The 27,594-nt window shown below is 40.8% G+C and overlaps 2 protein-coding genes across 3 annotated transcripts in view; both read left to right on the top strand.

The window, feature by feature from the left end:
• The window catches only part of LOC127535335 (zinc finger protein 239-like), a 46,967-nt gene extending 27,356 nt beyond the window's left edge, over positions 1-19,611 (top strand). Inside the window, exons 1-4 of one of the 2 annotated variants that reach the window (XM_051953142.1) lie at positions 13,444-13,868; positions 14,012-14,083; positions 14,982-15,404; positions 16,609-19,611. In XM_051953142.1, coding sequence (XP_051809102.1) covers positions 13,670-13,868; positions 14,012-14,083; positions 14,982-15,404; positions 16,609-17,693 — 1,779 coding nt within the window. In that variant the 5' untranslated portion in view covers positions 13,444-13,669 and the 3' untranslated portion in view covers positions 17,694-19,611. Of the gene's footprint in view, positions 1-13,443; positions 13,869-14,011; positions 14,084-14,981; positions 15,405-16,608 lie in introns of those variants that run through there. The other variant, XM_051953144.1, reaches the window with a different exon arrangement.
• A 4,506-nt stretch (positions 19,612-24,117) lies between these two features.
• On the top strand, positions 24,118-27,225 carry LOC110972638 (zinc finger protein 664-like). Its single transcript, XM_022223004.2, has 2 exons — positions 24,118-24,317; positions 26,160-27,225. Exons 1-2 carry the CDS (start codon positions 24,254-24,256, stop codon positions 27,140-27,142), a joined length of 1,047 nt encoding a protein of 348 aa, XP_022078696.2. The 5' UTR covers positions 24,118-24,253; the 3' UTR covers positions 27,143-27,225.
• Positions 27,226-27,594: the final 369 nt, after the last annotated feature.

Genomic DNA, 27,594 nt, shown 5'->3' on the forward strand with positions numbered 1-27,594 from the left:
CCCTGTAAAGAAACTCCCGAGTGGGATACGTCCCCGTTCTCACCACCAACGCCGCAATGAAATGCCGCTGTCGGAAGCCCACCCTCTCCGGTTCCGACAGCCAGCAATTGCTGACCTTGTTGCCTCTAAACAAATCCGCGCCCACACCCTTTACCGCAAGATCAGCCCACGCCCGGTTTTCCTCCCTCCTCCAGTCTGGATAGACCAGGGAACACTCGGCAGCGGGATCAGTCTCAGTGCATCCCAGACAACGCACCTCCTCGGGACCCACGCCTACCAGTTGCAGCTTTCTCTTCCACTGACCATCGAGGCATCTCGCAGCCATCCGTCTTGTCCACACATCCGAAGAGTGGGACAGCCTGTGCTGATGACGTGTCTGTGCCTTCAGTACCGTGCATACTAGTATAAGCAGACCCAACCCTCCATCGGATCGCCACGAATACAACAACCCATTGCACACCGAAGCATGCAGATGCAGCCATGTCTTCATAGCCTTTCTGCACAGTCCATCCAGCACTTCCAATTGTGTGACTGGTATGTCACAGAGATCCGCCTGGTAGAAGAGCCTCGGTACAGCAAATGAGTTTAAAACCTACACACTATGTAGGTTTAAGAGGAGCCTTCAAAATCCGCGAAATCCATCCCTGGAGTTTTGGGACCAGAGCTGGCTTGACTATGTCGTGGTAGGTCCTACCTGGACTCCCAAATAATGGACTGATTCCCCCGCACCCACCATGTGGATGGCGGATCCCGCAATCCTCCAGGGTTCACAGCCGTTAACTGACCCGTCCTCCAAGTAGAACGCATGGCACTTACTGGGTTGCACCTTCAGCCCAGTCGCCTGGCAGAAGTCCTCCAGAATCCCCAGGTTCCTCCTCATCCCCCTCACCGACCCACCCACCAGTACGATATCATCTGTAAACGCCAGAGTGGAAATAGCGCTGCCATCCCAGCACACTCCGTTGCCTTCATCGGTCAAGGCTCGGATAAGGGGATCCATAGCCAAGTTGAAGAGCAGTGGGGACATTGGGTCGCCTTGCTTAATTCCAACCTTCATGTCGATAGGTAGTGTTGTCATTCCATCACTACCGACCCTTGTCATGCAGTCCACGTTCAAGTCTCAAATCAACTTGATTACATGGCCATCCACATTTCTCTGTTCCAGAGCAGACAGGATGTGCTCATGGGAGATGGAATCAAAAGCCTTCGCGAAATCGACCAACACTACCGTGAGTGGCAGCCCCTCCTTCCTCGAGCGTCTGATGAGTCCATCAAGTATCACCAAGTTATCCGCGCATCCAGCCGAGTCTTGGAGGAAGCCCCTTTGCCTGGGATTCAAGGGACAGGCTCGGCCTAGCCTCATCCTTATCACCCTGGCAAACAAACAAAGCACGAGGGAGCTGATAGTGACCGGCCTCCAGCTATGGACATCGTCCATCCTGGCGCTGTCCTCTACCATCCCCTCGTACTTAGGCAACAATCGTGTTCGACAATCCTTGAAAGCTCTGGGAATGACCCCGTGTACTAACCATGTCGTGTACAGCCGTGCAAGTTGTTCACACAGCAGCGCTTCCTTGCTGATCCCATCTGGGCCTGGTGCCGAACCATTTTTCATCCTAGCCAAGTTTTCCATCACCTCGCTGGCCATTATCGGCGTAAAGAACTCGGTGTTGTCCGTACGACCTACTGAGCGGAAACCCCCCAGGCCGCGGAAAGCCCCCGTATCGATTTCGGAATGAGATTTGCTTTCTAGCCTCCTGAGATTTGGATACAGACCACAACAAATAGCGATCGCCAAGTAATGTGGAGGTTTTCATTCACTTCTCATCTCTAGTATGTTGTGGGACACTCCTTGAGACTATCTGAGCCGGTCAGTGTGGGAAAAAAAGCACGTTAGGGCGGACTTTGACGCGGGGGGCCAAGTTGCCCCATACTTTTCGCTAGCTGAGCTGCTAAGCTGCCTGCCTGGCTAAATACTGGAGATATTTTGAAAATTCTTTTCTCCATCACTCACATGTATGAAAAGACATATGAAAACAGACCCCAGGTTGAAAAAAAACCGACGTTCCCCTTTAAGTCGTCACACTCTGGACATATTTATTTATTTTCTATATTTTATTTACAAATGTTCTGATTACATTATATCAAAGACTGCTGACTTGAGAGAACCAGTATATGTGATCTTTTCCATACTTAACAAGCTGATGATCTCTGATAACCAAGTCTTAAATGAAGGGACATAAATGTTCCTTTTTGCAACGACAGCACCATATTGGATTGTTTATTGTGTAAGAGGGTGTAAGAGTTTTGATTTTATGTTTAATGTCTAGAATGGCACAGTATGGGTCTGGTGAGATATTGCATGAACATATATCGGAGAATCAAGTAAATATATCACACCAGAATTTGCTTAGCTTGGGGCAGGACCAGAAAAGGTGGCCCAGGATGCCCTCTGCTGATTTACATTTAGGTCACATCGGAGAAACAGAGAAAGAGTATAGTTTGATGCAGAAGTAGTGTCGTCTGTGGACCACCTGAAATTAGAGAAGCTGGTGTCTGGAGTTATAAAGCAGGTGTGGATGGCTTTTGGGCAGGTTTCCCAGCTTTCATCGCTAATTGTCAGACATGAATCTTTTTCCCAGGCTTCTTTTGAATATTTTGTAGAAATGGGGTTATGTGTTGTAAAAATGAAAAATCAACAAATCGAGAGATAAGTCTTTGTGAGTCAGGAGCCTGATTCATAAGTGTATACAACTCAGTCGGGTAGGGGGAGGATTAAAAATTTGATATGTGGGCTCGAGTGTAGTCTCTAATCTGAAGGTAGCAGAAAAATGAGAAGCTGGGAGTGTGTATTTTTTCCTTCAGCTGTGTGATGGTGGCAAAAGTGATGTTGATATAAAGTTTTCTAATACTGCTAATACCTTTGTGTCTCCAATATGTAAATGTTCCCTCTGTGAGTGAAGGAGGAAAGGCATGATGATTGCAGAGAGAAGTAAAAGCAGAGGTTTAAGTTAAATTAAATGGGGTTTTTTTTAATTTAATACCAGATTTTTAAAGAACTTGCAACTGTAAAATTATTATCTGTAACAGAAGATGGAGTTTTGGTGAGAGAGGAGAGAAGTGCAGGAAGAGAGCTTTTATGGAAATCTTGTTCAATTGCATTGTAGTGGAGACTTTATCTGGGGGTCGGGGGTGTTGCCAGTACATCAGTGCCCTACAGCTAGTGGCCCAGTAATAATGCTGGAAGTTAGGCAGGGAGAGGCCTCCTCCCAACTTGGGTTTGGTTTTGTGTTTTTTAGAAATATGATGCACCTTGAAGTCCAATATGAAGGGAAGAACAACAGAGTTTAGTCATTTGAAAAGGGCAAATGGTATAAATATGAGTAGGTTTTGAAAGAGGCAAAGAAGTCTTGGGAGTGCCACCATTTTGACTGCATTGACACGATCAATCACAGATATTGGTAACAGTCTCCATGAATCAATATTCAACTGAAGTTTTTCTATCATGTTCAGAAAATTCAACAATAACTCTGTTTAGTGTTTCTAGGGAGAAAAACGCCTAAGTATTTAATTCACTCTGGACATATTTAGTGTGTTTATTTGTAACAGAAAAAATGTCATCTCCATAGGAACACATGCAAAAAACAAAATAGTGAGCACTTAATGATACAAATACAGTCTGCACCTGCAAAGCAAACAAAATGATTTCTTTCTGTTTAACACAGTGTGTCTCCCTCTAGTGGATGTTGTGGAGTTTTCTGTTGTCTTTGCTCCAAAGGTTTTTGTACAGAGTTTTACTGTTTCCTGTCACTGTGGGCTTCACAGCACAGTAGTACACAGCAGAGTCTGTCACTGCAGCAGAGGAGATCTTCAATTCCAGATGTTTTTCACCTGACAGTTTCGTGGAGAACCTTGTTGCTGATTTCAGAGTCTCTGCTGCTCTTGAAATGTTCAAGCTTGAGATGTGCATGAGGAACTCTGGAGGTTTTTTTGGATGTTGTCGATACCAGAAGAAATTATCACCAGCACTTATGCCTTTGGAGTATGTGTAGGTCAGAGTCACAGTGCTGCCTTCTAAACTGGACTCTTCATTCTTCACTGCAGTCAGTTGTTGACAGTTGACACCTAAAGGAAGAGATGAATGATGTTAAGGACCATATTAAAATCTGACCACATATTTTAATTACTTACAGCAAACAGATAATTTAAAGACATTTCTTCTTCCTGCTTTAACCTACCTTTCAGTGTGATCACAAACAAAGGAAACATGACACAGTAATGCAGTGACAGCATCTTCCACACACTATCTGTTATGTTTGGTTTACAGACTGAATGTATGTGACAGTGGGAGTCCTTTTTTGTTCTGCTTTTTGACAGAGTTGCTCCTCCTTCAACATGTTCCTCCTCTCATATCACTGGATGTTCTCACCAGCAGAACCAAGCCTGAACAGATTTCACATCTACACAAACACATGAACTTCTGTTATTCTGATGGATTTCATGCTGTTGTGCTTTTAACTCACTTCACAGAATCATCATTTTACTTATTTTGGTCATCAGTTTGAAAACCATACCCAGATAGCAAACTATGGGTGAATCAATGTTGAATCTATGTTGAGACCTAATGTCGAAATTATACAGAAAGCGCAAGGTTGATAAAATGTTGAGTCAACGTTTGCTTTTCAACCATAAATCACACTTTACACAGACAGCAAAAGATGTTAAATCAATGTTGATTTAGGGTTAAGAAGGTTGAATTGTGGTTACGGTTGAAGACTGATGGTTGGATCAACATTGATTCAACAACATTTTGTCAACATTGAAGTTTGTGTTTAAAAGATACCATTGAATCTACATTGTATTTTGGTTTAATTAAAATGTTTGACAGGTCAATGTTTAATTAATGTTGAATCTATGTTTGCAAACATGTAATCTATGTAAGCAAATGTTGATTTAACATTTTATCAACCTTGCGCTTTCTGTATAATTTCGACGTTAGGTCTCAACATAGATTCAACATTGATTCACCCATAGTTTGCTATCTGGGGTACCTCATTTTGAGATGAGGTGTCATGATATGGTGTCTCATTCGGTGGTGGTTATGCATTTTTTATTTACAGTGCGCTCCACATGCCTGAGACAATTTAGAAAAGGAGTAATATTTCCCTCAAATGCTGGAAATAATCAAATACATGTCAATACACAAGAGATTGTGACCTGTAGGAAGAAAACATGTTTAAGAATCTGCTCAGTTTCTCCATCGTCAGTCAAACTGATGAAATTATTTGCAGAGACCATGACTTATAGAGTTCAGAATCTTCAGTTGTAGCTTTCAAATGAAAGACAACATTTAAACATTTCTGTTAAACTGCTAAAACATTAAGAAACAAAGGCATTTAAGCAATCCTTTATGGTCAATTTTATGTTATTTGAAATTCTTGGAGAACACAAAGGACTACATTTGGTGTTACAAAGGAGCTGCACAGTGGAGGCAGCAGCATGTTGATAAGTGTACTGCTAATTATTGATCATTCTTAATGATGTATTTTACATAAAGACCAGCAGAAAACAGGGTTTCTTTGATTAAAGCCACCCCACATTGAATTTGTTATTCTTCCTTTATTCTAACTGTCTGGTTTGATTTTAAGACTCTGCTTTATTTGTGCAGTCCAATACAACATCCAGTGTCTCAGTGAGTTTTACAGTCCAGCAGCATCAAGAAACACAAAACTGTCTCTGTGTTAAAATCTGAGAGCAATGACTGAAACCTCAGAAGAGGAAATTCACAGAGACCCCCTCCATGTCTGACTGGGGCTCACAGAGAAGATAAAGATGGAGCTGAAGGTAAAGAATCATTTTATAGGAGAGTAACAGAGTGTGTCTCCCTCTAGTGGATACTGAGTTTTCTGTTGTCTTTGCTCCAAAGGTTTTTGTACAGAGTTTTGCTGTTTCCTGTCACTGTGGGCATCAGAGCACAGTAGTACACAGCAGAGTCTGTCAGTGCAGCAGAGATGATCTCCAGATCTACATGTTTTTGTGCTTTGTCAATGTGAGCTGAGAAGTCTGAAAGAGTTGAATGAATGGATCCTCCCTCTGTGATGGAGAGCAGGAACTCTGGTCTGGATCTCTGGTACTGTCGGTACCACTGGATATTGTAGATAGCACCATCATATTCACAGGTCAACTTGATGTTTCTTCCTTCTGCAACAACTTGTTCAGTACTTTCCTGCTTTATGGTGTTTATGGAGCCCATCACTGCAAAATCAATCATTTATGTCAGTTTGTCTGCAGGAGATTTAAACATCCAGAGACTAAACAGAGGTTCTTCAGTTTGTGTTTCACATGTGATCAGAATGAGATTCATTTCAAAAAATAACAAAATCCACAAAATCAGAGAAAACACAGTCATTCAGAGATCTTTCTGTCTGCTCCAACACTCACCTATGAAGTTAAAGAAAATGAACAGCAAGTAAATAAACATGTTTTCTGTTGTTGCAGTCGGACAGCAGATGAACAGTGTTGTTCACTGCAGCACAAAGAAAAAACTAAGCAGTCTCTTTGTCTCACAGTTCTTCTCCTCCACTTCAAGATCGCTGTGTTGAAGTTCTGCACACAGAAATAATCTCATTGGTTGAGCTGGACCTTGGTGGGTGGAGCCAGAGAAAAACACAAATAATGTTTTCTTTCCTGTAAAAGCTGAATTCAGTTGATGAGATTTTTTTTTTTGTCTCAGAGAAACCAGCCAGTGTTGGAGTTCAGTCCAGATCCAGATGAACATCTACATGATTGTTCTTTGAGAAAATTGTTGTTCTACACAGCAGCATCAAACAATTACTGCATTAAAATGTCAAAGATTACTATGAACACAAAGTGCACATGTTCATACAGTCATTGAAACAGAACACCATTCTGATTTGTGTTCCTCTTAACAGATTCTCAGTAGGAGGCTGGAGTGTGATGGTTTTATTGGGTAAATAGAGGAACATGTAGGAAAACAAAGAGACTCCAGTTTGATCAGTGATTAGTTCAGACTTGTGTCTTGAGTGCAGTTTACCAATGAAAGGTTTGAAAGGTTGAGTGCTGTTTACAGTGTTGTGTCATCAGAGGAGACATGAAGCGTTTTATAAACAGTTGGTGAATCGGCTCATTACAGAGTCTCCTGTGCAGCATTCCTTGATGTCAGTCGCCAACCATTGATAGTGCAGATGTTTGCAGATGTGTCTTGGGAGGATTCCTACTAAAGAAACATCAGAGTTTGTTCCAACTTATACGTTTTTGTTCCAGACACTCACAGATGCTGAACTGCAAATCAAGAAAAATGTATTGCTGCAGTTTGGACTTGTGAGATGTTTCCAGATACATCAGTAGTCTGAACTCCTTCACTCAGCAGAGTGATCACAAACCTCTCAACATCTGTTAAATATTTCACTATAGGATGTGGGAATTTGACATTAAGGTCAGCTTATTGTAGGTTTTGAGTGGTTTCATTTGGAAAGTTTTAAGTCCTAATCCTGCCGAGGAATACAAAGATTCAAGACTTGACAAAAACATGACAGCATTGCATTGAAGTGTAACAGAGTGTGTCTCCCTCTAGTGGATGTTGTGGAGTTTTCTGTTGTCTTTGCTCCAAAGGTTTTTGTACAGAGTTTTACTGTTTCCTGTCACTGTGGGCCTCACAGCACAGTAGTACACAGCAGAGTCTGTCACTGCAGCAGAGGAGATCTGCAGATGAAACTTATTTGACTGCTTGTCATGCCTCAAAGACAACCTTCCTGTTGTCTCTGAATATTCTTGGATCAGGAACTGTGGAGATGAACTGGACTGCTGTTGGTACCAGTAGAGGTTTCTGACAGAACCTGAATAGTTGCAGGAGAGAGTCACAGAGTCTCCTTCCAAAGCCATCAAAACATCTTTAAATGGAGTCAGAACATCCTCAGTGGATCCTGAAAACAACAATCATAGATTTCAACATGACATTTTAATTTTAATTCTTTAAACTGAGTTTAATCACACAAAAAGCAAATTAACTCAAACAACATCCGAATGTTTTCCATGTGTGTCTCCGCATTTTACATCTCAGTCCATCTTTTGATGACTTACCAGTTTGAAAGGAGACGATCATCATCCAGATGAGAAGCAGAAACATTATTTTCACTTGTACTGAATGAACAACAGAGAGAACACAGCAGCTCTTCAGCTCCAACATGAAACCTTTCATTTTCAGTTGTGTAGCTCCTCCTCTGGCTGTGCTCTGCTTCTCATTTATTGGTCCATTAACCTGACTGGTAGTTTTCACAAATTTGAAATGATTTCAGAAAATACTTGACCTGATTAGAGAGAAGCTCATGTAAATTGATTCATCAAAATGGTTTATAAAGATGATGAAGTCAGTGTCTGTGTTTCAGTTTCTTTGTTTTATTTTAAGCTTCCATTGTGTGTTTGTGGTTGCTGTTGGATCTTCTGCTCCTGTCAATCCTCCCACAGTGTTTCATCAGCAGCTGTAACCACAGTGACTGTGAGAAAACAGGAATTAGCACAATCCATCTGATATGAAGCTGTGCTCTCAATACCACTTCCCTTCTCTTTGAAGAGGAGTCTCATATCTGTGTTCAGGTTTTTGTACAGCCTCTGCTACACTTTGTATCACTGTGTCTCTAGAGCACAGTAGTAGAGAGCTGTGTCTGCCAGGGTTAGCTGATTGATGGTCAATGTAGTTGATGTATCTGTTGTTTGGGATCCATATCGATGATCAGGAATATGTTCACCTGTGTATCCCTGTCCGTTTTTCCAGAGAATAAACTGAGGAGGCTGAAGGTCAGAATGATGTTTGTACCAGTAAAGTGTAACTCCATCATACTCTGTCTGATAGTTACATGTGAGTGTGACAGATTTTCCTTCTGTTCCACTGACTTCAGGTTGTACAGGAGAGATTGTGTCTTCAGCTTTTAGTCCTGGAAAAAGTAGAGAAAATGAAGCCATCAGACTCACATTGTCCATGAGGCTGAGAGGAGAAGACAGTGGAAAATGTCACCTGTACAGTGTTACTCTGTGGACACAAACAGCTCAACTGGAGCTCAGATCACAACTAGATTGTACACAACTTGATGACAAAGACAGAATATTGAGTGATTTCAACTGTGAACATGAACACAGCAGGTTAAAGAGAAATTCATGTGTTCATAAACTCACCTATGAAGTGAGATGAAAAGAAAAAGAGGTAAAGCAACATGTCTTTGGAGTTATTAAAGTCAGACACACATCAGATGAACAATGTTCTTCCACTGCAGCACAATGAGGAAGAAATAATGTGAGTGGATGAGCTGAAGTTCAGTGGGCGGAGCCATTACCTCTTGACATCATTTTTTTTCCAGCTCAGCCAGTCAAATTGTTTTGTTTCTGCAGCAGCTCTGTCTCTGATCTTTACTGCTTCATTTCCCTGTTCTCTTTGTCATCAGTCCAGCAAGTCACAAATCAGAGCTTTAACAGAGTGTGTCACCCTCTAGTGGATGTTGTGGAGTTTTCTGTTGTCTTTGCTCCAAAGGTTTTTGTACAGAGTTTTACTGTTTCCTGTCACTGTGGGCTTCACAGCACAGTAATACACAGCAGAGTCTGTCACTGCAGCAGAGGAGATCTTCATACTGATTTGTTTTTCATCAGAACTCACAGAAACAGATAGTCCAGCTTTTGTTTCATTTTGTGTTCCCAAATGATAGATGAGGAACTGTGGAGGTTTTCCTGGATGTTGTTGATACCAGAAGAAATTATCATTATAAGTAGCAGCTTTGGAGTATGTGTAGGTCAGAGTTACAGTGCTGCCTTCTAAACTGGACTCTTCATTCTTCACTGCAGTCAGTTGTTGACAGTTGACACCTAAAGAAGAGAGAAATGATAAATACCATATTGATGTTTGAGCACTTTTTCAGTTGACTTTCAGCAAACAGATCATTTAAAGACATTTCTTCTTCTTCCTGCTTTAACCTACCTTTCAGTGTGATCACCAACAAAGGAAACATGACACAGTAATGCAGTGACAGCATCTTCCACACACTATCTGTTATGTTTGGTTTACAGACTGAATGTATGTGACAGTGGGAGTCCTTTTCTGTTCTGCTCTTTGACAGAGTTGCTCCTCCCCCAGATAGCAAACTATGGGTGAATCAATGTTGAATCTATGTTGAGACCTAACGTCGAAATTATACAGAAAGCGCAAGGTTGATAAAATGTTGAGTCAACGTTTGCTTTTCAACCATAAATCACACTTTACACAGACAGCAAAAGATGTTAAATCAATGTTGAATTAGGGTTAAGAAGGTTGACTTGTGGTTACGGTTGAAGACTGATGGTTGGATCATCGTTGATTCAACAACATTTTGTCAACATTGAAGTTTGTGTTTAAAAGATACCATTGAATCTACATTGTATTTTGGTTTAATTAAAATGTTTGACAGGTCAATGTTTAATTAATGTTGAATCTATGTTTGCAAACATGTAATCTATGTAAGCAAATGTTGATTTAACATTTTATCAACCTTGCGCTTTCTGTATAATTTCTACGTTAGGTCTCAACATAGATTCAACATTGATTCACCCATAGTTTGCTATCTGGGCCCTCAACATGTTCCTCCTCTCATATCACTGGAGTGTAAGAAGTTGCTGTGAAAAAAACTGAAGCTTTTTTCTGAGCTCAGTGTCAGTGGATGTTAATATCAAATCCTGCCTTTGGCCTTGAAGAATCAAACTCTTTCAGAGAACTGAATCCATCTTTAGTATCATTGAACTTTACATGATGTCACATCACTCTGATAAGCAGCATCATTCAGTGACTGTGGTTGATTTGTTCTCATTGAATTTATTCACATCACCAGAATGTCCTGCAGATTCAGCAGGTTGAATCATTCAGATTTAAAATCTACATAAACAGCAACAGTCATTTGTCTCCTCGTTCTACATATGAGACACTCTTTCAGTTTAAACGTGTATGCTTCCATGATAACACGTTTCATGATGACACCTAAATAATCTGTACATAAAATGGACTCATTTGTTAAATATATATATCAACATCTCTAAGTGTAAGATTTCGGAGTTTGAGATGTTGATTGTTACTATGGTAACCTTATTGTACGCTATGAGTGATTCAAATTGTTGTACATCATAATCCGGTCTGAACAAACATGAAAACATGGCATAGAACTGTAACAGAGTGTGTCTCCCTCTAGTGGATGTTGTGGAGTTTTCTGTTGTCTTTGCTCCAAAGGTTTTTGTACAGAGTTTTGCTGTTTCCTGTCACTGTGGGCTCCAGAGCACAGTAGTACACAGCAGAGTCAGACAGATGAAGCTTCTGGATCTTCAGAGGAACTGATGTCTTCTTGAGTTCAGCATCAAATCTGTCTTGCTGGATCTCTTGAGCTTTTTCCACTGATGTTGAGTAAGTTTTTAGCATGTACTTTGGGTAATCGTTCACTTCTTGTTTGTACCAGAACAAAGTTGGACTTGTTCTACTGGTCTCAAAAGTACAATCCAGTGTAACTGTGTCTCCTTCAGCAGCAATGACATCTCCTGATGGCTGTGTTACTTTTTCTTCTCCTTTGCACTCTAGAGAAGAACAGAACATGCAGACAAATACATGAATCCATAAAAATGATTTATTACATGAGAACAATCAGCAGCTGTTAAAACTGTTTGTTGCTTTTTCTAACTTACCAAAGAGAAGAGCAGCAAGAATAATCCACAGCCAGTGTTCCATGTGTTCAACAAAGTTTAAATCAGCAGCAGAAACTAGATGATGTTATCTGCAGTGAGTTCTTCACAGCTGATGGTTCCAATGTGGAAGTTTGTGTCTCTTCTATAGTTCAGTAACAGCTCAGCTCCTCCCTGAATCTCTCCATCTCCTCTTTGATCTGTAGTATCTTCTCTCTGTTCCTCTTCCTGCTGGTTACAGACTGGTAGCAGCATCTTCAACCACTTTGTGGAGGCTGTTCTCGTGATTCTTTGATGACAGGAGTTAAAAGATGGATAATTTCTTCATTGTTGGCAAGCAATGATTACCCACACCACAGCAGAGGAGGACGCAGACAGAGCAAACCAGTTTAACTAGTTCTTTAATAGGTTTCACTGTGATGCTAATGTCTCTCCTAACTGCACTCCTCCCACCTCAACCCCCTTGATACTCATCCTCAACAGTCAGTGGGAGGTCATGGACGAGCTGGGGTAACCTCTCCAGCACATCGACAACATGAGCCTACGTCAGATGAAGGTGCCCTCCCTGTGGAAGACATCCTGTCTAGTTCCAGTCCCCAAGAAACCACACCCGAGCCAAACAGAGGACTTCAGACCGGTGGCCCTGACGTCACACAACATCAAGATCCTGGAGCAGCTCCTGCTTCACCACCTCAGGCCACAGGTCCAACATGCCCAGGACCCACTCCAGTTTGCCTACCAGGAAAAGGTGGGGGTGAAGGATGTCATCTTATATCTGCTGCACAAGGCTCACTCTCACCTGGACAGAGGGAGTGGTGCTGTGAGGATGATGTTTTTCGACTTCAGCAGCACCTTTCATAACATCCAGCCCATCCTTCTGAAAGAGAAGATGTGCAGCATGGGTGTGTGGATCCACACCTGGTTTCCTGGATTGAGGACAACCTCACTGACAGACTGCAGTTCGTCAGACTGGGTGGCTGCACTTCGGACACTATGGTCAGCAGCAGGGGGCGCCACAGAGCACTGTTCTCTCCCCTATACTGTTCTCTCTCTAAACATCTGACTACCAGTATGATCTGAGCTCTGCCACATGCAGAAGAACTCAGACGATACTGTGATTGTTTTATGTGTGGAGGGTGGGCAGGAGGGTTGGTACAGGGGTCTGGCGGAGGACTTTGTGGGACGGTGCAGCTCAAACTACCTGCAGCTGAACACCTCCAAGACCAAGGAGATGGTGGTGGATTTCAGGAGGAACAGACCCCATCTCCAGGCCATTTCCATAGGAGGTACGAACGTGGAGGTGGTCAGGACCTACAAGAACCTGGAACTGCAGCTGGATGATAAACTGAACTGGTCAGACAACACTGACAGCATCTACAGGAAAGTACAGAGTGGTCTGTACTTCCTAAGGAGACTGGGGTCCTTCAACATCTGCAACAAACTGTTGTGGATGTTTTCCATGCATTGTATTTGCATATGCAAATACAATTGTACTATTTGGGATTGTACAATATCTGTTGAATGTAGACGTCTGGTTGAGTCTGTCTGAAATGTGTGTTTTTAGTGTATATTTTATATTATGTGATGATTATGAACTTTTTTTTTTTTTAACTTGCACTGTTTCTCTTAAGATTGCCACTTCATTTCATTGCACAGGTTGCAACGACAGTTAAGATATTGAATTGAATCAAATTGAATTGAAATCAGTCGTGGTTGCTAACCAGCTGACCTCCATTTTAGCACCAGTGGTTGGAAATACTTCACATCACATCACATCACATCTCTTTCATCTAAATCTGAATGTTGAGAGAGATAGAGGAACAAGGCGGAACAAAAGTTACCCTCGCTGTTTCTGACGGAGCTTCACTGCGTGACACCAGGCGGAAATACACAAATAAAATGCTCCAGCAGCGTGAGTTCTCCCGATGTGTGGGCTGAGCTGGAAGACGGTCTTTTTGTAGTGTCTCAGATGAATATTTGTTCAGATGAAGTAACGATGAGTTCAGTCCAGAATCTGAGAGAGTTGATCAACGAGCGACTAACTGCTGCTGCTGAAGAAATATTCAGAGAGTTTGAGAAAACCATCGTCCAGTACGAGGAGGAGATCGATCGTCAGCGCAGACTGCTGGATAACATCTGGAAACCACAGATAACACAACACACAGCAGGTTTGTAGAACTGTGATGGTCTGAATGAGTTAACTGATAAATAAGAATCATGATGATAAATTGAAGATAATAAATAGATGGTAGTGCGTGTTTAACTAGCATCACATTAGTAACATTTTTCTTGTGTCCCTTTGTCCACCCAGTCCTCCCACAGGTAGAGATCTGTAACGAAGAGGATAACAACTGGAAATTACAAATAACGTTGCACACAACAGGTATGTAGATCTGTGATGAACTAATAAATGAATCAGACTGTAGGATCCTAAATAGAGCTTGGAGTTACATTTATTTTTAGCTTCAAACAGAAATTACAGCAGCAATTGTTGTTCTGACAGAAACAACATGAATTAATCTGTTTTTAAAAACAGAAACATTAAACACACACTTTGTATTAAACACAAAAAAACTGAAGTAGTGATTGCTGTGAAAAATAAAGAATCTGAGCTAACAAATGCTAAACAATTTGGAGGGTGAATCAAATTGCAAATATTCTGATCAATATTTTGGTTTGACTTATAATGTTTTTTAAAAGTCACGTTTCAAATCAATATTCATTATTTACTGTGTAATAGATTTACAGCATCTAATGTAACATTACCACAGAAACCACCATCCAATGTGTGACTGTCACACTAAGAGGACACATGAATCTGTAAAACTGTGAACTCAAAGTCTAAACTGGGGTCAGATGTGCTGCAAATAATTAATAAATATGATGAGACTGCTTTGGTTTGTTGAACCACATATTATAAAGCAATCAGTGAGCATAGACAGCCTCTTAAAACATCAGCCCCTTCACAATAAAACTGAACAACAGTATCCATCTTATTTAGTAACTTTACCTCACATGTCCTGAATTGTAACCTTTGTGATTTGCTAAGTGCATTTTTTCATTTTGTAATTTCCTATCAAAATTGGTTCATTGTTCAGCCCTCGTGATTTAACTAAATCATGCCGTCATCACAGTGTAAAAGTCAGACTTCTGGGTGGATGTGTGGAATGCCCTGCCACAAAACAGAATCTGGATAAGATGAAGAGCATCAACAGATGGAAGTGCGTATTTAACTAGCATCACATTAGTAACATTTTTCTTGTGTCCCTTTGTCCATCCAGAACTCCCGCTGCAACAGATCTGTAAGGAGGAGGAGGTTCCTGCTGAGCAGAATGTCTGTAACCAGGAGAGGAACTCCAGTGTGGACCAGGAGGATCCAGAGCCTCCACAGATGAAAGAGGAACACATGGAAATCTGCACCAATCTGGATCAAGAAGACCTAGAGCCTCCAGAGCTCAAAGAGGAACATGAGGAACTCTGCAACAGTCTGGACAGACAGCAGTCTGGACAGACGGCAGCAGCAGATACGAGTCAGAAAGCAGATAGCTTTATGCTAGTTCAGTACAAGTCTAAATGTGAAGAATTGGCAAGAGAAAAATTCAGTATCTCTGAAGACACAATTGGCCATTATGAAGAAGCGACTGATTGTCACCGCAGACCATTTAATATCACCAAGAATCTCCAAATAAAGTTACACAGAATAGGTATGTAAAACTGTGTTGCTCTGATGGAACTAACTAATTAATGTGATTCATGTAGGATCCTTATCAGCCTTATATGACAGTTATTTTGAAGACTGTCATAAATGGCATGAGTGCATCCCTTTCCTAAACATGTGATATTAAACCCACAGTGTGCATAGTCTCAGGGGAAACCGGCTTGAATTCTTACAAAGCAGTCATGTTTCTTTTAGGTTCACTGATATGTGGGAACAGGTGTACTTTGGAAGAGTCTTTTTTTTCTTGTTGGCTTTTTTCATTCATAGTATTTATCTATCCTCCAGTACTTTTAAAATCAAACGTGGCTTAAAGTCTGTCCTAATGTGCTTGTTAGCAGATGCGCCTGTAATGTTACCAATAGCTGAGCTGTTCATACTCTGATCAGAACTGGCCAAAACATATATTCTAGACAACTTTCAAATTTGTGTCTGTCAGTCCATCTTTGGTTTTAGACAGATTGACACTTGTCTGACATCTTTCAGTGCATTTCCAGTAGGCTAATGATTGTTGCTATTTTTACCCCCCCATGTCCTCCACACAGTTCACAGATGTGTGTTTTCTTAAACATCTTGCTGGCATCGATTTTAAAATAAGGACGTCTTTCTCAAAAATCTAATTTTCTTGGTTTCCAAATTTAATATGTTGTTTATTTCGTATTTTATGCAAAAACATGATTGAAATAATTTACCAATATTCACATTTCGTTTCTGTTTGTTTTTCAGTGTCTTGATTTTTTTTTGTTTACAGGGTTGTATGATCTGAATAACATTTTAATTCTGATATTCTGTCTGCTGAAACTGACGCGATCAGCTGATGCTTTGAACAGAGAAGACATCTCATTCTGTTGGAGTAATTGGAACTACAGAAACATTGAGTCCTCTCTGATTTTACAGCAGTGTTACAGAGTAATGGTTGTTATGCCTTTCATATAATCATCACTGAGTGCAATCAGCTGTTTTCTGTCACAGCTGACAAGTGTAATTATCAGCACGGTCTAAAACTAGGAAGCTGCTGTCTGAATGGTTGTATAGTGAGCTTTGTGAAGAAGAGTATCAACTCAGAAGTCACTCTGACTCTGGTTCATGCAGATCATTTATTATTTTGACACTTTGCCAATAATTCAAACTTGTATGTTTATGCTCAACATAGGTGTGGCTGATTTTTTTCTTGTGTTTGTTTTTCCCTGCAGACCTTCAACAGCAACATATTTATGAGGAGCAGGTTTTCACTGACCACTCGTACTGTAAACAGGAGAGGAGCTTCTGTTTGGATCAGAAGGATCCAGACCGTCCGCAGATTAAAGAAGCACAGGAGAAACTCTGTATCAGCCGAGACCAGGACATCCTTCCACAGATTAAAGAGGAACAGAAGGAACTCTACTGCAGTCAGGAGAGAGAGCAGCTTGATGCCTTTATTGGGATTTCTGCTCATGAAGAAAGTGATTGCAGTGAACCAGAACCAATTAGTGGACAACTCCTCAGTCATAGATCTCGTTTAGCTGAGAGCTCAGACCAGGAAGGAAGCAAGCGTCCAAACTCTGGCTCAACAAACAATTTGGTGATGAAGACACATGACAGAAACAGCAGTCACAGTAATAATGTTGAAAGCTCTTCTATATCACAGATTCACTGCGATGCTGACACAGGGAAAAAGACTGAAATGTGTGATGTCTGTGGAAAAGCCTTTAAATGTAAGTTCAATTTCAAGAGACATTACAAAATCCACACAGGTGAGAAGCCATTTACTTGTGAAACGTGTGGGAAAAGTTTCACTCGAAGTCAACATGTGACTAATCACATGAGAACTCACACAGGCGAGAAGCTGTACCTTTGTCAAGTCTGTGGAAAAAGGTTTTCTGATCTTGTGGCGTTCCAAATGCACAGAGCAATTCACAAAGATCAGAATCTGCATTATTGTAAAATCTGTGACAAAAGTTTCACTCAGCGTAGTAATTTCAGAGTCCACATGAAGGGCCACACGGGGCAGAAGCTGTATGCTTGTAAAATCTGTGAGAAACGTTTCGTTCGCTCTACTCATTTTAAAGACCACATGAAGGTCCACACGGGTGAGAGGTCGCTTTCTTGTAAAATTTGTGGCCAAAATTTCATTCAAAATGGTAATTTGAAAGTCCACATGAGAATCCACACAGGTGAGAAGCCGTATTGTTGTAACACCTGTGGGAAAAGCTTCCGTTATAAAAGGTCCCTCTTGAGCCACATGAGAGTCCACACAGATGAGAAACCCAACCTTTGTAACAGGGGGGTAAAGATTTAGTGACCTTTCAGCATTTAGAAGTCATAAAACAGTCCACACAGGTGAGAAGTTGTAATGTTTGTAACACGTGGAAACACAGATGTGAAGTCATATTCTTAGATGTCCACTTTAAAATCCATGCAGATGAGAGGCTGTATTCCTGAAACATTTGAGAACTAAGCTCTAATCTGAGAGTTATTACAGTTTAAAGGTTGATGTTTGATATTTATGGTTCTGATGGTGAGGTCTATAATCAGCTGGTCACTGGAAACTCTCCCTGGTGCTCCACTACCAGCAGGGTGCAAAAAAACACAGATGAGAGACAAGAACCTGTTTTTCTTTATTTTTATTTTCATTATTTTGAACCTATTCTTTATTTAATCTTTTTATGTTGGACTCCACATGTCTGAGATAATTTGGAAAATGAGTCATATTTTATGTAAAGCTGAAAATAATGAAATAGTTTTCAACACACAAGGAATTCTGACCTGTAGGGAGAAGAAATGTTTCAGAGTCTGCTGTTTCTCAGTCACCAGTGAAACTGATCAAACCTTTGAACAGGTTCCATCCATTCTCTATACACCGCTTTATCCTCACTAGGGTCGCAGGGGCTGCTGGAGTCTATCCCAGCTGACTCTGGTGAAGGCAGGGGACACCCTGGACAGGTCACCAGTCTGTCACAGGGCTACATATACAGACAAACAATCACACTCACATTCACACCTACGGGCAATTTAGAGTCATCAATTAACCTCAGCATATTTTTGGACTGTGGGAGGAAGCCGGAGTACCCGGAGAAAACCCACACATGCACAGGGAGAACATGCAAACTCCATGCAGAAAGCTCCCAGGCCCAGGCCGGGATTTGAACCGGGGATCTTCTTGCTGGAAGGCGAAAGTGCTAACCACTACGTCACTGTGCAGCCCTTTGAACAGGTTGATAAGGTTTAATTATTAGGCGTTATAATAGGTAGCCAGTTGAAATGGTCAGAACACATTGACACAATATTTAAGAAAATGGGTAATGGCATCTCTATGGTGAGAAAATGCCTTCCTTATGTTACTGAACACATTTTGGGTCAGGTAGTTAAATCCTTAATTCTAAGTCACCTGGACTATTGCTCACCCCTGTGGTCCTCTGCATCAAAAGGTCTGCTGAACAAACTACAAATTGCCCAGAATAGAGCCGCCAGACTTGTTTTACATTTCCCCATCAGAGTCAACACAGAAAGTATGCATTGTAAACTCTCATGGTCAAAAAGTAGGGAAAAGGGTTTCTTTAAGTACAGTCATATTCTTTAGCAACACTCTTTATTCCACCAAACCTGAGTTTTTACACAATCAAATTATCAGATGTAGTCAGATTCAGTCATTCCACTAGATTAGCAGAAGATGCTCATATTACATTACCATGCCCAAAATCTGATGCTTTGAAAAAGGCAGTTATCTATCATGCCATCAAACTTTGGAATAGCTGCCCCCTCCCCATCTGACAGTAAGGCTTCATTCAGATACCATCTTAGAATGTACCTAACAGATGAGCAATAATCCAGTCTGACAAGTATAATGTCCTATTTCTGAGATGTTTCTTGTTCTGTTTGTTCCTGTTTATTGAATGATTGCACTGGAGACTAATATCAACCTGTTTAAATGTAATAAAATGTAAGCTTACACAGCACTAATGTTCTGTTAGTGTTACCGTACACATGATGTTGATTTTTGGCTGATGTGATCTGGAAATATCTTTTGATGTCATCAATTATAATATCAGGTATCAGCCTCTTTAATCACTGCTTGTGTCAGTTAGACCAAAGAGACCTGTGATACTTGACAACACTGGATTGATCAGAGTAAGTTGAAGTTCTTGGACAGAATCTAAGGACAGGAAGTGTCATTTTTTGATGATGTATTTTTTAATAAAGATTAGCAGAGAAAATGATTACTTTGACTTAAAGCACTTTACTTTGAATGCATTATTCGTTAACCATTCTCTGTGTCTGGTTTTATTTTAGGACTCTTATTTTATTAGTACAATCTAATATACAATTTCATACACAAGTATTTCCCACCCTACAGAAATCTTCTTTTTTTGCATGTTTCTTACATGTTCCAGATCATCAAACTAACATTTACATGTCTTGAATAATTAAGATAACCCATATAACGCATTTTTTAAATGGTGATTTCTTTAAGATTTATTGAAAACCTATATCACTCCTGTGAAAAAAGTAAGTTCCCCCGTTATGATCCAACCTTTCGGGTTGAGAAATGAGTGTCAGAGCTCAGTCCAGATCCAGATTAACATCTACAATATTGCTCTTTGCGAAAATTGGTGTTCTGCACAAACACAGCAGCATCCAGCAGTTATTCACCAAAGTGTCAAAGATTACTATGAACACAAAGTACACATGTTCATACAGTCATTGAAACAGGACACCATTCTGACTTGTGTTCCTCTGAACAGATTCTCAGTAGGAGGACGGAGTGTGATGGTGTTATTGGGTAAATAGAGGAACATGGAGGAATACAAAGACATCCCAGTTTAATATGTGATTAGTTCAGACTTGTGTCTTGAGTACAGTTTAACACTGAAAGATTGAGTCCTGTTTCCAGTGTTGTCATCAGACGAGTCATGAAGTGTTTTAAAGACAGTTGTTGGTGAATCGGCTCATTACAGAGTCTCCTGTGCAGCGTTCTTTGATGTCAGTCGCCATCCATTGATAGTGCAGATGTTTGCAGATGTGTCTTGGGAGGATTCCTACTAAGGAAACATAGCAGTTGAAATGTGTAAATTTTTGTTCCACTCACTCACAGATGCTGAACTGCAAATTAAAAAAAGTGTGTCCGATCTTCACTGCTTCATTTCTCTGTCGTCTTTGTCATCATTTCAGTAACTCACAAATCAGAGCTTTAACAGAGTGTGTCTCCCTCTAGTGGATGTTGTGGAGTTTTCTGTTGTCTTTGCTCCAAAGGTTTTTGTACAGAGTCTTACTGTTTCCTGTCACTGTGGGCCTCAGAGCACAGTAGTACACAGCAGAGTCAGACAGTTGAAGCTTCTGGATCTTCAGAGGGACTGATTTATTGTCAATTTTAGCATCAAATCTGTCTTTCTGGATCTCTGGAGCTTTTTCCACTGATGTCGAGTAAGTTTTCATCATGTACTTTGGGTAATCGTTTACCTCTTGTTTGTACCAGAACAAAGTGGGACTTGCTCTACTGGTCTCAAAACTACAGTCCAGTGTAACTGTGTCTCCTTCAGCAGCAATGACATCTCCTGATGGCTGTGTTACTTTGTCTTCTCCTTTACACTCTGGAGAAGAACAGAAGAGGCAGATGAAGACATAAATCAATAAAGATGACTGATTGAAGGTCAACAATTAACAGCTGTAAATAGGTTTTCTTGATCTTTCTAACTCACCAAAGAGAAGAGCAGCAAGAATAATCCACAGCCAATGTTCCATGTGTATAACAAGGATTAAAGCAGCAGTAGAAACTAGTTGAAGTTTAACCTTCAGTCTGTGATTTGCTCTCTTCACAGCATCACTTTTTATTGACACAAAGGTTGAAGGAGTGTAGGAGTCATGTGGCACCTCTTTCTTAATGTGGCCCTCTAGTGGAGCTAAAAGGTCTAGTTCAAGAGTGGTGAAAAGGCTTCCAGCAGCTTGTCCATGTGTTTTTGTACAGAGTTTAGCAGTTTCCTGTCACTGTGGGCTCCATAGCACAGTAGTACACAGCAGAGTCTGTCACTGCAGCAGAGGAGATGTTCAGATGAAGCTCCTTTGATTGTCTGTCATGTCTGACAGACAACTTTTCTGTTTTCTCTGAATATGCTGTGATGAGAAGATGTGGAGATGAACTGGACTTCTGTTGGTACCAGTAGAGGTAGTCAACCGAGCCTGAATAATTACAGGAGAGAGTCACAGATTCTCCTTCCAAAGCCATCAATACATCTTTAAATGGAGTTAGAACATCCTCAGAGGATCCTGAAAACAACAAACATAGATTTCACCAAGACATTTAATTATATAAAAAATGAATCTATTCAAACAACATCTATATATTTCCATTTGTGTCTCCTCATTTTACATCTCGCTCCATCTTATGACTTACCAGTTTGAAAGGAGACGATCATCATCCAGATGAGAAGCAGTAACATTATGTTCATTTGTACTGAATGAACAATAGAGAGAACACAGCAGCTCTTCAGCTCCAACATGAAGCCTTTCATATTCAGTTGTGTAGCTCCTCCTCTGGCTGTGCTCTGCTTCCATTCAGGCTGATGGAAGATTCAGAAATGACACTGATGCTGCACTCATTATGAAACATGATCAGAGATCAAATCATTTTGAAATAAAGCAGGTGTTTGTATTATTTAATATTTAGTATGATTGCTCATAATGTTTGTCACATTGATTCATAATCACACCTAAAAATCTGACCACTGATTTGAAGATTAACATTGGGAATACATGACAACAGAAGCCAACATCTCTGATTTCATGTGTGACTTAAAATCCAACCTGCACACAAATACTGACCAAAATCCAAAGCTGTGAAAGCTACAGCCTTGAAAGATCTTTGCTCACATTGTGGTTAAAATGAGAAACCACTTCTAATCTCTGTGGGCTCATCAACTGCTTCATTAAATGCTTTAAATGTATTGCTGAAGGAAATGTGCATTTTGTTTATAACGGACCAATGAAACACATTTCTGAGTCAGACTAAAAGACCTCACCAACATTATCATGTTTGAAGCGGCACATTTGTACAAGCTGGGTGTGCTGATATGAACTAATACACACAGATAAGCACAGGAAAAATATTTTTAAAAAACCTGTATTGAGCTGTGTTTCAGCTTCTGCTGTTTTGACGAGGATTTTGTGCTATTTCATCATTTATCACATAGATCATCTGTGTCATTTGTTGATAGGATCTCAGTATATAGTTTTCAAGATACATATAGTTAGTATGTTGAGCAAAAACGCCCTCCAGACACACAATTATTATTAAAATTACAGTTGAGAACCTACAATAATACTCCATCCATCCATTCTCTATACACCGCTTTATCCATATGTCGCAGGGGGTGCTGGAGTCTATCCCAGCTGACTCGGGCGAAGGCAGGGGACACCCTGGACAGGTCGCCAGTCTGTCGCAGGGCTACATATACAGACACACAATCACACTCACATTCACACCTACGGGCAATTTAGAGTAATCAGTTAACCTCAGCATATTTTTGGACCAGGGCTGCACAGTGACAGCACTTTTGCCTTGCAGCAAGAAGATCCCCGGTTCACGTCCTGGGATCTTTCTACATGGAGTTTGCATGTTCTCCCTGTGCATGTGTGGGTTTTCTCCAGGTACTCCGGCTTCCTCCCACAGTCCCTAACCCCTGCCTTCGCCCGAGTCAGCTGGGATAGGCTCCAGCACCCCCCGCGACCCTAGTGAGGATAAAGCGGTGTATAGAGAATGGATGGATATTTTTGGACCGTGGGAGGAAGCCGGAGTACCCGGACTCGGGTGAAGGCAGGGGACACCCTGGACAGGTCACCAGTCTGTCACAGGGCTACATATACAGACAAACAATCACACTCACATTCACACCTACGGGCAATTTAGAGTAATCAATTAACCTCAGCATATTTTTGGACTGTGGGAGGAAGCAGGAGTACCCGGAGAAAACCCACGCATGCACAGGGAGAACATGCAAACTCCATGCAGAAAGATCCCGGGCTCAGGCCGGGACTCGAGCCCGGGATCTTCTTGCTGCAAGGCGATAGTGCTAACCACTACGTCACTACGCAGCCCCACAATAATACTGATTATGTAAATAAATCTGACTAAATGTAATCCATTCAGGTTAAAAATCTGCAATATTATAAATCTGAATAGCCCAACGAATCCAAAGACCCAATGAGCAGCTTTTCATGAAATGACTTACGGTGAAATAATTGGGGTTAGTTTTTTCAAGACCTAAGTGAAAGTCAAGACACTGGAAGTTAAAATGCAGCATAATAATAATAATAATAATAATAATAATGTAGTTATTTTTTATGCATCTCTTTAGAGTTGCCTCGATAGCCATTGTTTCAAATGTGTCCTTATATCTTTTTCTTTACTGCTGATAAATTCAGATTTATTCTACTTGCAAAAAAAGTTAAATGAGATAGTAAAAAAAATATGAAGAAGGCGGAGCTTACAGTAATACAGTGTTTTGGACGGTGAACGCAGTCCTTCATTTTGTTAACTCCACAGGATTACATCTTTGGACGTAGGAATAGTCTGATTTCTGCATTCTCACCCTGACCCGTGAGAGGCAGCAATGTGCCGCAAGGCTTCCAGCCTGCCGGAAATTTATAAGAAGAAGAAGAAAAACTCAGTGTTTCTATCGGAACTTCTTAATGTGACACTAGGCGGAAGAACACGTCAGCTGTGTCCGAGTTTGAGCTGCTTCCTCCGGGGACGGGGTCAGGTGAGGTTTCCATAGATATGAAGAGGTTTCTCTCAGCGGTGCGACGAAGCCTCCTTCCAATGCGTCCTTCATTTCCCAGGATTCATTGCACAACTGTGACGGTCGGATGTTTGAGAATATGGCGGACTCCGTAAGCGGAACTTCTTCGGGGGAAGATTCTACTTCTAAATGTAAGTGTTGGCCACCGACTGGCTCCACGAGCTGTCGATGCAAATGTTAAGAGCCAAAGGGACGTGAAACATGATGAATCCCGGTAAAATTATCCGTTAAATAACGCGACGTTAGTGATCCGAGCCGCTGCACGTACTGCAGCTCTCTGCTTCAGTTTAACTAGAGTTCAGATTAGCTGGTGCAGCAGCTGTCTGATCCAGATGTTTGGAATTGGAATTCACTGGTGTATCAGCTGCCTGATCCAGATGTCAAGAGTTCAGATTAGATGGTGCAGCAGCTGCCTGATCCAGATGTTTGGAATTGGAATTCGCTGGCGCAGAGGCTGTCTGATGCAGATGTTCAGAGTAACTGGCGCAGCAGCTGTCTGATTCAGATGTTCAGAGTTTAATTTGATGCAGAAGATGCCCGATCCAGATGTTTGGAGTTATGTCTGAGTTGTACAGCAGCTGTCTTATACAGATGTTCAGAGTTCTAATTAACTGGTCCAGCAGCTGCCTGATCGGGATGTTTGGAATCTTTTGATGACTACTTGCCAACTAATGAGGAAATAAAGAGCATGATAACATCTTCTATAACAGTCGTTCTCAAACTTTAACCAATAACTGTGTGTGTGTGTGTGTGTGTGTGTGTGTGTGTGTATACATATACATGTACGTACATACATACATACATAGTTTATATAGAAATGCAAAGTTATATATCCGTTTTTAAATTACAACATGAAGATGCAGAGCTGTGTTATTTTATCTGATTCCAATTTGTTATTTTTCACAGTAAAGATCAGGGGTGTCAAACTCATTTTAGTCCATGGGCCACATAAAGCCGAATTTGATCTCAAGTCGGCCCCACCTGTAAAACCGCAACATAATAACTTAAATCATCACCATTCTAACTTTTCCCTTTGTTTTAGTTCAAAAAGTACATTCTGAAAATGTTCACATTTAATGAACCGTCTTTTACAAAACATTATGATCACCCTGAAATTTCTTAAGAAAAACAAGTTCAATTTCTACAGTATTATGCCAGGGTTCATCATTTACACATGTTCATTGCAACTGCCAGATCACAGTTTATCAACAAAGGTACAAAACATTCAGTCACAGGTATCTGGAACTAAACAATCTATTATTTTACTTTATGATCACAACAACTTGTCAATGTCTGGAAATTATTTAAAGTTTACAGTTTTACAAATTTTGCAATTTACAGTTAATGTCTTCTCTGTAACTTTTACAATTTGTAAAGTCATCCCACAGACCAAAACAGACCATCGGGCGGGCCGGTTTTGGACTGAAGGCCTTATGTTTCACACCCCTGGTAAAAACAATCGGAGTAGATGAGCCGGGGTAATGATGTGATCAAGTACGCCGGTGTTCCAATTGCACATTAACGATGCTTTCTTCCGTTCTCGGAAATCCGTACTTCTGAGTTCGAACGGCCAGCGCAGTTTGTGCACCGCGAAAAACAGGCTGACGTTACTAACATGACAATGACAACAGAGATCTCGCCTTATATATTGTATAGGGAGAGATCTCTGTTGTCACTGTCATGTTAGTTTAGACAAAAATACATGAGCATATATTTTCAATAGTATATTGGAGCACAGTGTTGCTGTACTCTCTCACTGAAACCCAGCAGCATCAAACAGTAACACAAACACACATGTCAGATTTATAGAAATAATGAAGCTTTAAGACATTAAATTGACAAAAACAAACAAACCAATAAAAAACAAAACAAATTTATTTCACTTCACTTTATAGGTATTATATTTGTTCAGATTTGTATTTTCCTGACATCACAATACTGTTGTCTTTTTTTCTGTCCTTTTGTCCCTCCAGACCTCCCACAGCAACATGTCTATAAGGAGGAGGTTCTCGTTGAGCAGCAGCTCTGTAACCAGGACAAGACTTCCAATCTAGACCAGGAGGACCTAATACTTAGACAGATTAAAGAAGAACAGGAGGAACTCTGCACCAGTGTGGACGAGGAGGACCCAGAGCCACCCCAGATTAAGGAGGAACAGGAGGAATTCTGCATCAGTCTGGACAGTGAGCAGCTTGTACTAAAGCAGGAGAGTGATACTTTTATGGTGACTGTTACTTATGAGGAAAGTGACCACAGTGAACCAGAACAAGATGGTGACCAGCTTCTGTCTTACAACTCGCTTGTGGCTGAGAGCCCAGATCAGGAGGAAAGTGAGCACACTCAGTCGGGTTCATCTACAATTTCAGAACTAAACCCAAAGAACAGACACTACCATGGAAACAGTGGTCACAGTAACAATGTGGACAACTCTTCCATGTCAGAGAGTCACTACGATATTAGCAGAGGAAAAAAGACTTTAACATGTGACTTCTGTGGAAAAGACTTTAAATATAAGTCAGATTTCAAGAAACATCAGAGAATCCACACAGGTGAGAAGCCGTTTGCTTGCGAAACATGTGGAAAAGGTTTCAGTCTTTGTAGCAATTTGACTGTCCACATGAGAACGCACACAGGTGAGAAGCCGTACCTTTGTAACACGTGTGGGAAAAGATTTACTGTCTTATCAGCACTAGAAAGGCATGATGCTGTCCACACAGGTAAGAAGCCATATTCTTGTACAACCTGTGGGAGAAATTTCAGTCAAAGCAGTATTTTGTTGCGCCACATGAGAACTCACACAGGTGAGAAGCCTTATTCTTGCGAAACATGTGGGAAAAGTTTTACTGTAAGTCGTAGTTTGAAAATTCACATGAGACTCCACACAGGAGAGAGGCCGTACCTTTGTAACACATGTGGAAAAAATTTTCCGCCCGATCAGCACTTACAAGTCATATGAGAATCCACACTGGTGAGAAGCCGTATTCCTGTGAAACATGTGGGAAAAGTTTCAACCAAAGCAGTATTTTGTTTCGCCATGTGAAAACACACACAGGTCAGAAGTCGTCTTAAAATACCAAAATCTGTGGGACCCAAACTTGTAACAACATTTAAAAATTAGTCAAGCGTGAAAGTAGATCTTTCAGATTTAAAGTGCTTTTAGACTCAACAACAATTGTGAGTTCATTGCATGCCACAATGAGAGATAACAGTGTTTCCTGTACATTGATTTATTATTGGTGCCTCACCACAGTATCAGCATTGACTGCTACATATTGATTGTTACTCTTTTGTACTATATTAAAATGGCTGCATATTTATGTCTGAATAGAATCAATCCAGTGTTCACAAACATTTCACAAATCTCTGCACAAATTTGTACAAAACTGAAGTTGACTCTAATAAATTAAT

This window comes from Acanthochromis polyacanthus, chromosome 9 (genome assembly GCF_021347895.1).
Source record: "Acanthochromis polyacanthus isolate Apoly-LR-REF ecotype Palm Island chromosome 9, KAUST_Apoly_ChrSc, whole genome shotgun sequence".
NCBI classification, from domain to species: domain Eukaryota; kingdom Metazoa; phylum Chordata; class Actinopteri; family Pomacentridae; genus Acanthochromis; species Acanthochromis polyacanthus.